Below are 13226 nucleotides of genomic sequence, written 5' to 3' on the forward strand. Positions count from 1 at the left end.
CTAATAATCCGAGCAGTTCCAATAGGGTCTTCGCACCCTTTTGGTGCTCGGACCCTAATAATCCGAGCAGTTCCAATAGGGTCTTCGCACCCTTTGGTGCTCGGACCCTAATAATAATAATAATAATAATAATCCGAGCAGTTCCAATAGGGTCTTCGCACCCTTTGGTGCTCGGACCCTAATAATCACAACGGTTTCAATAGGGTCCTTGCACCGTTAGTGCTCGGACCCTAATTAAGTTTACAGACTACTACAGATGGGCTGCAAGGTGGCGCAGTTGGTTAGCACTGTTGCCTCGCAGCAAGAAGGTTGCCGGTTCGCGTCCTGGTGGGGGGCACCAGAATCTTTCTGCGTGGAGTTTGCATGTTCTCCCCGTGCAGCGTGGGTTCTCTCCAGGTTCTCCGGCTTCCTCCCACACAGTCCAAAAACATACTGAGGTTAATTGGTGATTCTAAATTGTACGTAGGTGTGAATGTGAGTGTGCTTGGTTGTCTGTCTCTAAGTGTGGCCCTGCGATGGACTGGCGACCTGTCCAGGGTGTCCCCTGCCTTCACCCTAAGTTGGCTGGGATAGGCTCCAGCCCCCCCACGACCCTAGTGAGGATTAAGCGGTGTATAGATAATGGATGGATGGATGGACTACTACAGACTTAATAAGATAGTAAATAGTCAGACTCTAATTAAGATATAAATTGATTACAGGCTACTTAAGATCGGAAGTGACTTCAGAATCAAGATGTTAATTAAGGCTAATTAATTTTTAATTAACTACAGATTCATGAAGACATAAATTAATTACAGACTAACTGGGATGTAAATTAAGGCTAAAACTGCTAGGATGGCATGTTTGTTATGTTTTTGTTTTGCTTGTTTTCTGTGCCTTGGTGTGTGGCGGGCGTGTCTTTTCCTGTTCTCCCTGCAGGCTGGGCGGAGCCGACCTGAATGAGACAATCAAGCGCTGACAGCTGCGGCACATCTTCTCATCAGCGGCCAGCCGTACAAATACGGGCAGCTCACAGACCTTCAGCGCCAGATGATTGTGATTCCTCACCGTGGTACAGTCAGGCCGCTTAGCAGCAACTTGTCGAGCAACGTCAAGCTAAGTTCACAGTTTTTTGAGTATCTCAAGTTCATGGTTTTTTCCTCGGCATTTCCAGCGTCTCGTCTCGGCTCCAGCTCCAGTGTTTCTCCCCACACGCCTGCCGCCTCTCCTCCCTCGAGCACACTTCACGGGAACACACGGACACGAGCATCTTCACCCAACGGATCTCCGGTTGAGCACCTGCACAGGGAAGATCTTCACGGGATACAGATTCACACCAGCACCGTTCCTGGAGCACAGCACCCCCACCTACCACCTGGGGTCTCCACCGCGACACCCCCACTGGATTCCCCCACCGGGACACCCTCACTTCCCCCTCCCTTGTCAAATAAATCTTTTCCTTAACATTTTCTCCCGTCTCCCTTTTTCGTTTGGGTCCACCCGCTTAGATTCTGAGACTCAGGTCGTCACACAAACACAATAAGATACTAATCAATCACAGCCTAATTAGCTTGTCAATAAACTACAGGCTAATGAAGAAGTCCATTAACGACATGTTAAATCAACGACAGACTAAGTAGGGTATTAAGTTTCAAAAATTACAGACTATATAAAGATATGAAATACCTACAGAGTAATTAGGATGTTGTACATTAACTAAAGGTTACTTAAATTTTCTATTAGGTACAGGAAAACCTAAATTAACTACAGAGTAGTTAAGGTACAAATTAATAAGGATGGTGAAGATGAAGCAGCCAATTTTGAGCGTTTATCTTCATATTTACAGACTGGAGCTGAGCTTTCACCCATTTCTCTTTTCCCCTGGGCTCAGGGAGGAAAACTCAAGGTGACAACAACATGAGTCTGATGATGATGCAACCAGAGCTGATTAATCTGAGACACCAGAACTGGTTCAGGAATAATCTGAGGTCAGAACGGCTCCATGAAACTCCATGAAACCCACAAGAACACGTTGTATTAATCTGCATGAGGCCAAATTCATGTCTGAGGAGGTGACGTCACATCTGCTGCCTTAGAATTTCCCAGTAATCTCACAGTAAACACCTTTTCACATCATGACTTAATAATAGTTTAATTTTGGGTTTAGTTTCTCTCAAACGCACAGAAACAAACACTTTTACACTTTGTAACATTGACAGAACCTCCAACATATGAAGGGCTTTTATTTTCAACAGTTTGCAGTGCCTCTCTTGTGCAGCTTGAACAAGGAAAGTATAAAAATAAAATATTTTGAAGCTGCTAGTTGATTAAATAACTTAAAAAATAACATTAAATTCCAAGTTATTGATCATTATCAGGTGGGAGTTACAGGTACAGTCAGTCACATGCTGCATTAAAATGCATTTTTCTTAATCAAACATCTGGATTATGTACAAAACACAATTATTTTAAATGAAAATGTGCAGAAGTTATCAGTAAAAATGAAATAAATACAGACAGACATACTGGATGATGGTCCCTCAGACAGACACTGAGCTGCTTTCAGGTTACATTAGTGGTAATTAATAAACCACAGTTCAGTTCCCAAAACATTTAAAGAAACTAACATGGAAATGGACGCATTTAATGTGAAGTCCTGAGCTGCTCCAGTCTGTGTTCCAGCTCTCTGCTCCTCTTCCTTAGCTCATCCTTCATTGTCAGCAGCCTCCCCTCATCCTCTCGAATCCCTCTGATGAACTCCGTCGCCTTCTTCAGGATCACCACTTTCGCCGCTTTGTTGTTGTTCGCCACTGCTGGGACTTCATTCCTCAGAGCCAAGAAACTCATCTTCAGCCCGCTCCGTCGCTGCCTCTCCAGCACATTGTGAGTCCTGCGTTTGTCGTCATCCTCGCCGTCCAACCGCGGACTCCAGCAGCGACGGCCGCCGCTCTGCCTCGGCAATGGGCAGCCGCCCCTCGCCTTCAACCACTTAACAGCAGGCTGCTGGGCGGCGTAGTTGTGCTGGCGGATGTTGATGTGTGAGCGTTTAAGGACCAGAGGGGAAGGTTCCGGCCGGAGACATGCTTTTCGCCTGTCCACTGTCACCACGTCGATCTCTACATCCTCTTCCTTTTCCTCCTCTTCATCTGAGGAAAAACATGGAAAACATTCTGGTGTAAATTCAAATGATTACCATTTAAAACAAATAAAATAAAACTACTCGTTTCAGTTTAGGTACAACAACATGACTCATCAAAGAATTACTGGACCAGCCACCACACCTGAACCTCTGAAGTGAAGCCCTGAACACACACAAAACAGCAACTATTAAGAGACACAAAACGACAACCACAAAAGAGACACAAAATGAGGAGAAACAGCTACGAAGACACTCAACAATCACCAGAAAAAGACGCAAACCAATAAAAGAGAATCAAAACTACAAAAAGACATACATTGACCATGAAGACACACACAATGACCACTAAAAAGACACAAAACTACCACAAATCGACGCAAAACCCCCACAGAGTGATGTAAACCAATAAAAAGAGACTCAAAATAACTACAAAAGGATACAAAATGACGCACAATGACCACAAAGACACAAAAACAACCACAGACACACATAACTACCCTACGGACACATAATGACCACGAAGAGTCACAAAACAGCAGCCACAAAGAGATGCAAAATGAAGGGAAGCACATATGACATTCAAAAACAACCAGAAACAGACACAAACCAATAAGAGACTAAAAACAACTATTGTGGCGAATGAAGACATTGGCAGCTCTACATGCCACAGTAGGCTAAGACGTGAGGGTTTAAACACTGATGACGCGCAGACCAAACATTTGCACAAGTCACGGACATTTATTGTGGAGATCGCCAGCTGAATAACAAACTTGCACTTACTTTGGTGACGGCTCAGTGCAGTTTAGTTACCTGATCGACAGTGCAGATTTTGTTGACTATTTGGAGGATGCGGTCAACAGAAAGTTTCCCCCCAAGCTCGCCCTACGCCATGCATGCTGACCCGACACACACAGACTAAGATGAGCACGCACTAAAACCACTCCCACCTCCAATCACCGTGGTGCTGAATGCACGTTTGCAAAGCGCGTGCTAACACACACACACACACACACACACACACACACACCTGGGAAACCCACTTGCCCCCCTGTATGGCTCCTACAACAACTACAAAGACACACAAACTGAGAAGCGGGTATAAAGACACTCACAAACCACCAGAAAGAGATGAAAGAAACTCAAAATGACCACAAAGAGACATAAAATGACAACAAAGTCTCCTGAACAACCACAGAGATTCAGAACGAGGTGGGGGATCAAGAATTCCAAAATTAAAGCCTGCTTCTCACCTGATTCACTGTCGCTGCTGCTAAACGGCGGTGAGTCCAGACACACCTCGGATGCCACCTTCACCGCTGCCCCGCCGCCGCTCTGCTTCTCGCTCACCGCGCTGAACACCTCGGCGGGGTCGATGCATTCTGCCGCTGCAGCGTGGAGGTCCTGCAGGTACCCGGTGTTCACCTGACACCTGCCCGCCTGTTCATCCACTGCTCCGCCTGCGATGGTGCTAGAGGTGGAGGAGTCTTGGCGGGCCTGGAGCGACGCCAGCCTCTCTGACACCACCCTCTCCAGCTCAGTGGCAGCGGCAAAGCTGCTGCTCCACATGCAGTCCTGGATGATGAAAGACTGGAGGAAGGTCGCCGAGGGGTTGCAGTCCTGGTCCAGCAGCTCAGACATGGCCTCCAGGTGGTCGGCGGTGGACAGGGAAGGTCTCCGGCTGGGAGACAAAGGAGGCGTTGGAAGCAGCTCGAACTTCTTCCAGATGTCCTCGCCGGGACCCGGGAGGACCTGGCTGCGAGGAGGCGGGTAGAAGTCCTCCTCCTCGCCATCCAGGAGGAAGTAGGGCTGAACCGTGTCGTAGTCGTAATCGTAGTTCATGCTGGTCAACACTGGCGGCATTGTGACTGCCTGTCGAGGAAAAAAAGATCAGAGGTTTACAAGTTTTGTAGGACTCGATGTAATCCTGAAGGGACGTAAAATCTTCACAAAAATAAAAGCACACTGTGAAAGAGAACCCTGTGATAAAACACTGAAAATCTGGTAGCAAAGACAAAAAATAGGTTAAAAATGGTAGAACAAAAAGTCTTAAAAAAGAAGAAAATAACAGCAAATAGCTGCAAAAATAAAATAAACTGTGGAATGTTAGAGTCACGCTTATAAACACATATAGGAACTACACGGTGCCAGACCCCCCCAGCCTGTTTGACGGCCATGTATTTGCAGCACAAGATATATATGTGTAAGCGCTATTTTCCAGAAACAAGTATGATTTGATTTGAACAATAATTTCTGATGGTGAAATGTTGTAATGGAGCTCATTCATTTATTCCTTTAAATGGTTCTGGTAGGAGAGTATTAATGTGTTTGACTTTAGTGTTATCCTGTGGGGCTTCTGTACGCTTGTTTTTGTGCGTAGAAGAAGAGTGTTGTGAGGAAGTGTACAACAAACGAGCGGACGGCGGAGCAAGACAGTAGTTTTACCGTTGTTCTAGTGCTACGTTCACTCAACGCGTAAGACAGCCTCCCGTCCCTTATTTCATGAAGTGGTTATAACAACAGTAAGAAAGATGTTGACAGCGTTAAGAACTAAAGAACACAGATAACTAAGATAGGCACTACAATTTGTATATATATGCTTGACTTTTGACGTGGATGTTTTGGTCAGTTTTTTTTTTTTTTTAACATTAAGGTACGTATGCTTTTGGTGATTTTACTAGATATTATCTGTAATTTAGTGAGATGCTTAAGAGTTTAAAAACAACTGAACATTTGTATAACAACTAATTCCCATTCTTTACATTTATTTTCTCTCTCTCTCTCGCTTTTTTTTTTTTACAGTTAACACATACATTTCTTTATTTTTGTTACTTTAAAAAAAAAAAGGTTTTATCTGTCATAAAAAAATACTAAAAATATTTTCCCCCTTTTTAAAAAAAAAAAAAGTGCACTAAGTCTGATATTAACATCACAACAGATGTTTTTTGTCTGCACCAAAGTCCATTTATAAAACAGGTGCACTGTCAACACTGTCAGCTCAAATATGATCAGTGTCAGGAGGTTATTTTTAAAATTTGGCTTTAAATACTCACACAAAACTTCATTCAAAAAGCTGATAGTTTTTTAATCCTTTATGGTCCAACACAATGCAAAGATTATTTATCAGTACGACCCTGTCTATTATACTGACGGCACTATATTAATTAACGAAAACGCATCAAACTTCAGTAAAAGGTGTGGGATTATCAGGATGTTGTCAGACACTAGATGCCGATTGCGTGACTGCTGAGGGAAACGAAGGAGGATTAACCAAAACCGACAGCTGACACACAACAATAGCCTCCAGTTAACACAGCTGGTAAAATAGCTACACTGAAGAGTTTGGCTATTTTTAATTTTTAGTAGTTTTTAGTTTTTGTTAGCAGCAACGTGCAAACGAGTTATTTCCCTGAAAAAAAAAAAACGGAGTGTAGAGTGAAATTGGACAGCTGTATATTTGTATCACTGTCACACGAAAGTCCGTTCAAGACGGAGCAACTTTAGGATGATTTTGTTTACGGTTAAAGCTCAGCGACATGAAAAATAATTCAGACACATATTTGTTAACATAAGAAGACAAACTCCACGTCGGCAGGAAAAAAACTAACATTTAAAACCAAAAGCTGTAATAAACACTTGAAAAGCTACTAAAGTTTTTCCAAACGGAGGAAAACTACATGATGCGCAGCATAAGCTAACATGTTTGCTGACAGTTGAGGCGCGGCGCAGATTCATCAGACTCCCTTTTATCAAAACCCGCGATTGCATTTTAATACACCATTATCGCAGCTTTAAGTATCACGTGTGACAATCAAGTTGTGGAAGCTGGTAGAAGCAAACTTCGGGGGTTAATCCGGCTTATGTTTGAGGTCGATTTGCCGAAAAGTAGAAACTACAGTGAATAAAGGTGCTATTTATCAACTCACCGTTACTCTCCGAGAGAAGACTTGATGAGAAAAAGGAAAAAGAAAGTCTAAATATCCGAGCCGGTTTTTCGCGAGCAGAAGATGTCCTCGGACAATCAATAATCGATCACAGTGATGTGTGAGTCAATAACTGTCTGAGTGTAAATCACCGCAACCAGCTGTTTACCGCAGGTTAAGTACTCCGGCGGATTGTCTTCATCCGCACAATCTCACAGTTGACAGACCAAATGCTAAAAACTAAAACGACTTGGCAGCAGGTTCCTGACAGCGTGAAAAAGGCGCCGCAATTTGCGTTTTCTGTCAGTGAAAGTCGGAACCTAAAGAGAGTTGTGGGTTGAAACGGTGAACGAAACGCGTTAAACGTGGGAACTGTTTTACTCCGCGGATGTGCACCGAAGCGGCACGGCGGTCCGAGCTGACTGTAAATGATGCAAAGGAAAGAAGTTCCGGGAAAGTCCTTCAGCGATGAAGTCACGAGCAACAAAACAAACAAATAAATAACAAACAATACAAAAGGATTAAAAAGGGGAAAAAAACACAGAGGAAAAAAATAATTGCCAAAAAAATAAAAGCAAGAAAAGAAATGAAGACTATAATAACATAATAAAATAATATGAAGCACAGATACGATTTAAAAGAGACATTAAATACTCAAAAATGAAAAAGCAAAATGAACAATATTAAAGACAACTGTAGAATAACATCCAAGGAACAATATGGTAAAAGAAAAATAAAATCTTCAAAAAGAAGACAAAAATACTAACTTCAATAATGAGATAACATTGTAAAAGCAATTAAAGGATCATGTTAAATAAAAACACAAATATCAAACTTTAAACAACCCTAAATAGTTCTGAAATGCATTAAAATTAAGCAATAAAAAACCGCAAATATTAAACATTACCTGTTATTCAAACAAGATTAACACAAAATAAAGATAAAACCATTTAAAAGGAAACAAAAAAATCTTAAGTAAAAAAACAAACATGTCACACACTCAAAAGACAACTTGACAGAGATCAAATAAATTAAAAAAGGAAAGTGAAAAAAGGAAGAAATTAATAACAATGAGTAACAAATTAAAAGTTAATAAAGGTTTAATTAATTAATTAATTAATTTGTGTTTCTGAATTTTAATTTCTTGAGACAGTAGTCAGTCAGTACTGTGGAGTAAATCTTATATCCTTGTTGTGTTTTTTCTTTAGTTTGTGTCTCATCTTTAATCTCATTTTGTGTCTCTGAACATTTGATTCACTTAGGAATAAAAAGTAAAAAAAAAAAAAAATCTCTGCTGCCCTTTGCTGCTGAAAACAATACGCAGCTTCACTGGACAACACTGTACTGTAATAGTACAGTAAAAAACAGAAGAACTTATTGCTTTTCCTTTAAATCATTTTCATTTTAAATGTTTTTTTTTTTCAAATTAATTTTGAATTTAAATTCTTCCTCCACCACTTTTAAAAGATGAGTCAGTCAGATTCATCCTCTGGGAACCACGAATTTCTGAACAAAATTTTATGAAGATCTACCTGACAGTTGATGTATTTCAGTCTGAGAGTGCTGCAGTTGCAACAGTGTCAGCAGCAGCAAAAAAGATACCTCTGATTGGTTTGTTTGTGCATCTTTGGAGTCATTTTTTACATCTCTTTCTGTTTTGTCTCTTTTTGGTGGGGATGCCCGATATTGGTGTAAAAATGTAATATCGGTCAATATCGTTATAGTTTTTTTTTTCCTATAATGAAAACCAATAACATAATGCCTGGATTTCGCTGATATTTACTGGCGCACAAATGATGACGACATTAAACTGCGTCGTGAAGTGTGCAAACAACTGTGGCTGCAGTAACAAATTTATATCGTTATCGGAATCGTAAATTGAGAGTTGGACAATATTGGCATATTGGATATTGGTAAAAAAAAAAAAAAGCCAATATCGGACATCTCTACTTTTTGATCATGGTGAGTCTGTTTGTCATCACATTGCATCCATGTCATGTTGTTTCGTGGCCCTGTTGCATCCCCTTGAGTCATTTAATGTCTCTTTTTTGAGATCAAAAAGAGTCTGTTTTTGTTTGCTTTGCATTTACTTATAGTTGTTTGATGTCTCTCTGAAGTTATTTTGCATCCCTTTGATTGATTTTTCATCTTATTTATTTTTGGTTAAGTCTCTTTTTGTTGTTGCAGCTATTTGTAGTTGTTTTGTGTCATTTTACGTCTCTGTAAGTCATTTTATGTCACCTTTAAGTTATTTAGTCTATTTGGTATTGACATTTATTGTCTATTTGATTCACTTTGTGTGTACTTGTGATTGTTTTATGCTGCTTTTAAAAGTCTTTTTGTATTTCTTTATTATTCTGTGTCTCTCTTTGATCATTTTGTGGGCATTCTAGGCCATCTTTGGTTTAGATGTTGTTTTAAGTCTTGCATCCATTTGTGGCTGTTTTCCACCACTTTGTTTTATTGTATATCTCTATTTGGTTGCTTCCCATGCCTCTGCAGCTGTTTGAGTGGTTTTCCAACAAGTGATCATTACAGTCTTTTCAAATAGCAGCTCTGGACCAGGTTCCCTGACACTTTGGGCTCCTCTCTAGCAGGTCAGGTGTGTCCAGCATCTTGGAGAACTTGTTGTTGTGTGAACTCAGTGTGTCTCAGTGTCTCTTCATGTGATCCAGACTGACTCCATGATGCTGAGATCAGGCTCTTTGAGCTCAGACCATCTGCTGCAGGACTCCTGGTTCTTCTTGTGGCTGCAGATGGTTCTTTATGAGTCTGGCTGGATGTTTCCTGCTGCAGAAGGAATCTGGGACCATCAGACGCCTCCTGGTGCTGATTGAGGCTCTTGAGATGTTTGGATTCCTCTCCAAGTGTTGTATGTCATTTAGTTTGTGATTGTTGGTTGGATTAAACATGCGGTTTGATCACCATCAGATGAATCAGTGATGAAAGTTAGTTGCAGCTCACAGACAGAAGCAGCTGCGTTAGCAGCAGCGGAAGCAGCAGCAGCCACAGCAGCACTCACAGCAGCAGTAGTGTCTGGTCCTGGTAGCATCAGTAGTCGAAGGCTGGATGCAGTGGGTGTTTGCAGCCACTAGAGGGTAGCAGTGTAACACTGATAATCCTGACTGCAGCAGCAGCAGCATCATGCAGACACTTCTTTATGGACACATGTTGACATGTGACAGCTGGAATTAAAGACATCAGTAACAGATCAGGACACTCAAATATTGTGTAATATTGTGTAGGGATGCCATGAGTACAAATCCGGCCCATTGTCTTTTGCTGAAGGTCTTTCAACCACTCTCCTCCTTAATTTCCCATCTTCCTCTCTCCATTTACCGGTCTACACATAGGCTAGTTTCATTAAAGTCCACTTCATCTCAAGGTGACTCTGCTTATCTGCCCCCTTTGGTAGTGCAGGTTTGGGGGTTTGTGATCTCAGGGACTGTCTGTGACGTGCTTGCTCAGATTGTTCCACAGCATCACTGGAGCAGAGTCACTGCCAAACACAAAATTCATGTCATTCCAAAATAAATGGATAAAACTAACAAAGTGTCCTGTCTGAATTGGTGGTAGGTTAATTTGGAATTTTGGAGAAATCACATTTACCACGAAAGAGAAGTGAGAAAGTTGCACCAAATTCTCAGTGACTGATGATTACTCGCGTGTGTGTTATTGTGAATTATTATTGTGTTATTGTGGATGCAGATGGTTCTTTATGAGTCTGGCTGGATGGTTTGGCTCGTTGTCCTGCTGCAGAAGGAATCTGGGACCATCAGACGCCTCCTGATGCTGATGGAAAAGAATCCAAACATCTACCATGTCTAAAACGTTTCACAGTGTTGTATATAATTTAGCTTTTGACAGATGGTTGGATTAAACATGGATTTTGATCACCATCAGATGAATGAATGATGAAATACAGCAGTGCCATGTTCTGGTAGCAGCAGTAGTAGAAGGCTGGATGCAGTGTGTGTTTGCAGCCACGAGAGGGTAGCAGTGTAACACTGATAATCCAGACTGCTGCAGCAGCAACATCCTGCAGACACTTCTTTATGGACACACTTTGACATGTGACAGCTGGAATTAAAGACATTAATAACAGATCAGGAAACTCAAATGTTGTGTAACTGCAGCAGAATATTCAGATGATATAAACATATGAAGAATAAAACATGTGCCAAATAGATATGATGAATTGATACAGTTTAAAAATGTTTTTTATTTAATGCAAATTACAGAATTACCGAAAATGAATATATTACAACACAGTTGAACTGTTTGATATTTTGATGAAGATACTGAGCAGATATTTCGTTAAAATCTAAATGCGTTTATGTTTAAAGACCAACACGTCCTCATAATGATGAAACATTTTTAACAATATTATTATCATAAATAAAGGGAATGAAACACACATTTAGAATTTGAGCAAATGAAGTTCAGACACACAAACTAACTCTTTTAATTTATTTTAAATTCTAGTGGAGATTGAAAAGGTTCTAAAAGCTGAAAGTTGACGAATGTGTCTATAATTATGCAGCATAAATAAATCAATGAGAATATTAATAATAAATGTGGAGAATTGTTTAAAAGTGTTTGACATGGTATAAAAGTGAAACTATTATTGAAAAGTGGTCAGAGTTGAGGAGCTGTGTGGATTTGTAGTTTTCTGTTTCCATCCCAACAACAGATAACAGTCTGTCATGTCTCGTACCAGGTGTTAGGTTTTATTTAGTTTTTTTGTCTTGTATTTGTGTTGTCTCGTGGCTTTTATTTTGAAACCTCTTTGCCCTCGTGTTTCAGGACGCTTGCCCTCTCCCCGGTGTTTCCTGTGTCTGATTGTCTACCCAGCCCTGATTGTCTCCACCTGTCCCTCATTACCTTGTGTGTGTGTATATATAGTCTGCGTCTCCCTTTGTCCTGTGCCATTTCGTCTTGTCATTGAGTCAAGCTTCACGTTCTAGCCCTCTTCATGTCCAGGATTTCCCCGTTCATGTCCCTTGTGGAAACTACCTTCAGGTTTTGTATTTTGTTTGCTACTTTGTATTCAACCTCTTTCGTAGTCAAGTGTTTGAGTTGTTACTTTGTTTAGAAAGATTAAGTTTTTCCTCATTGAGTGATTTTTAGTTTGTATTTCCTCATCGAGTGATTATTTTTTTTTTGGTTCTTTATTCTCCTCGTTAGAGTGACGTTTTGAGTTTGGGTTTTTTATTGTTGAATGATATTTCTGTTGATACTTTTGTAAATAAATCAGTTTGAGAACGTTTTAGAGTCGTGCATTTGGGTTCGCTTTTTTGTTGGTGTCACAGTCTGTGTTACTAAATTCTGCACCAACTTGAATGTGTTTGTGGGAACATGAATGTTTTTAGTCATTCTGCATCATGTGACCAGATTTCTTGGCTCTGCCATCAGGTTTAAATCCAGACCATGAAAGGACACAGCAGCTTGAGCTAATTTATGAAGCTAGCTACTGCCTTACCAAACTCACATTTGGCCAGGTTAAGCGTCAGAGAGGCCGCGTGCAAACGGTCAAAGATCTCATGTAGTGTTTTCACGTGCTCAGTCCATGATAATGAATATGCCACTATATCATCGAGATAGAATGCTTTATTGTCATCAAACATGGTGCATGACGAAATTCAAGATAGCTGCCATATTAAGGTGCATTGAAAATATAAACATAATAGACGTAATAATAAAAACATACAATAACTATGGCAGAAGAAGTAAACCAGTATAATGTTTACAACCAAGATCAGTTTCAAAAGACCCGATATTGTACATAGAGATAGATCGCACAAAACAATATTCATCAACCGCTGGAAGGTGGCTGGTGCGTTACGCAGCCCAACTGGCATGACTGTGTACTGGAGAAAGTGATCGGGGGTGACGAAGGCGCTGATCTCAGATGCACGTTCAGTCAGTGGGACCAGCCAGTAGACTTCAAGAAGGTCTAACTTGGTGACATATCTAGCAGAGCCCACACGATCGACACAGTCATCCATTCGGGGCAGCGGAAATGAATCCGGTTTAGTGATTGCGTTAACCTTGTTATAGTCATTACAGAAGTGCGGAGTCTGGTCAGATTTTGGTACAAGAAGCGAAGGAGAGCTCCAAGCGCTGCAACTCAGGACAGCGAAACCATGGTCAATCAGATACTTTACCTTTTTTTTTTTTTTTTT

General features: G+C 40.9%; 1 protein-coding gene and 1 long non-coding RNA gene across 2 annotated transcripts in view; one reads left to right on the top strand and one right to left on the bottom strand.

The window, feature by feature from the left end:
• The window catches only part of LOC103352982 (uncharacterized), a 21435-nt gene extending 9609 nt beyond the window's left edge, over nucleotides 1-11826 (top strand). The window contains exons 2-3 of the long non-coding RNA XR_519986.1: nucleotides 1505-1507; nucleotides 11742-11826. This is a non-coding gene — a long non-coding RNA (uncharacterized LOC103352982). The remainder of the gene's footprint in view (nucleotides 1-1504; nucleotides 1508-11741) is intronic.
• LOC103352981 (transcriptional regulator Myc-2-like) lies at nucleotides 2121-7316 on the bottom strand. The gene is made up of 3 exons (XM_008275715.1): nucleotides 7045-7316; nucleotides 4372-4990; nucleotides 2121-3128 (listed from the first exon to the last, which is right to left on the bottom strand). Exons 2-3 carry the CDS (start codon nucleotides 4979-4981, stop codon nucleotides 2626-2628), a joined length of 1113 nt encoding a protein of 370 aa, XP_008273937.1. The 5' UTR covers nucleotides 4982-4990; nucleotides 7045-7316; the 3' UTR covers nucleotides 2121-2625.
• Nucleotides 11827-13226: the final 1400 nt, after the last annotated feature.

The sequence above is a fragment of the Stegastes partitus genome, unplaced genomic scaffold (genome assembly GCF_000690725.1).
Source record: "Stegastes partitus isolate 25-593 unplaced genomic scaffold, Stegastes_partitus-1.0.2 Scaffold57, whole genome shotgun sequence".
In the NCBI taxonomy this organism is placed as follows: domain Eukaryota; kingdom Metazoa; phylum Chordata; class Actinopteri; family Pomacentridae; genus Stegastes; species Stegastes partitus.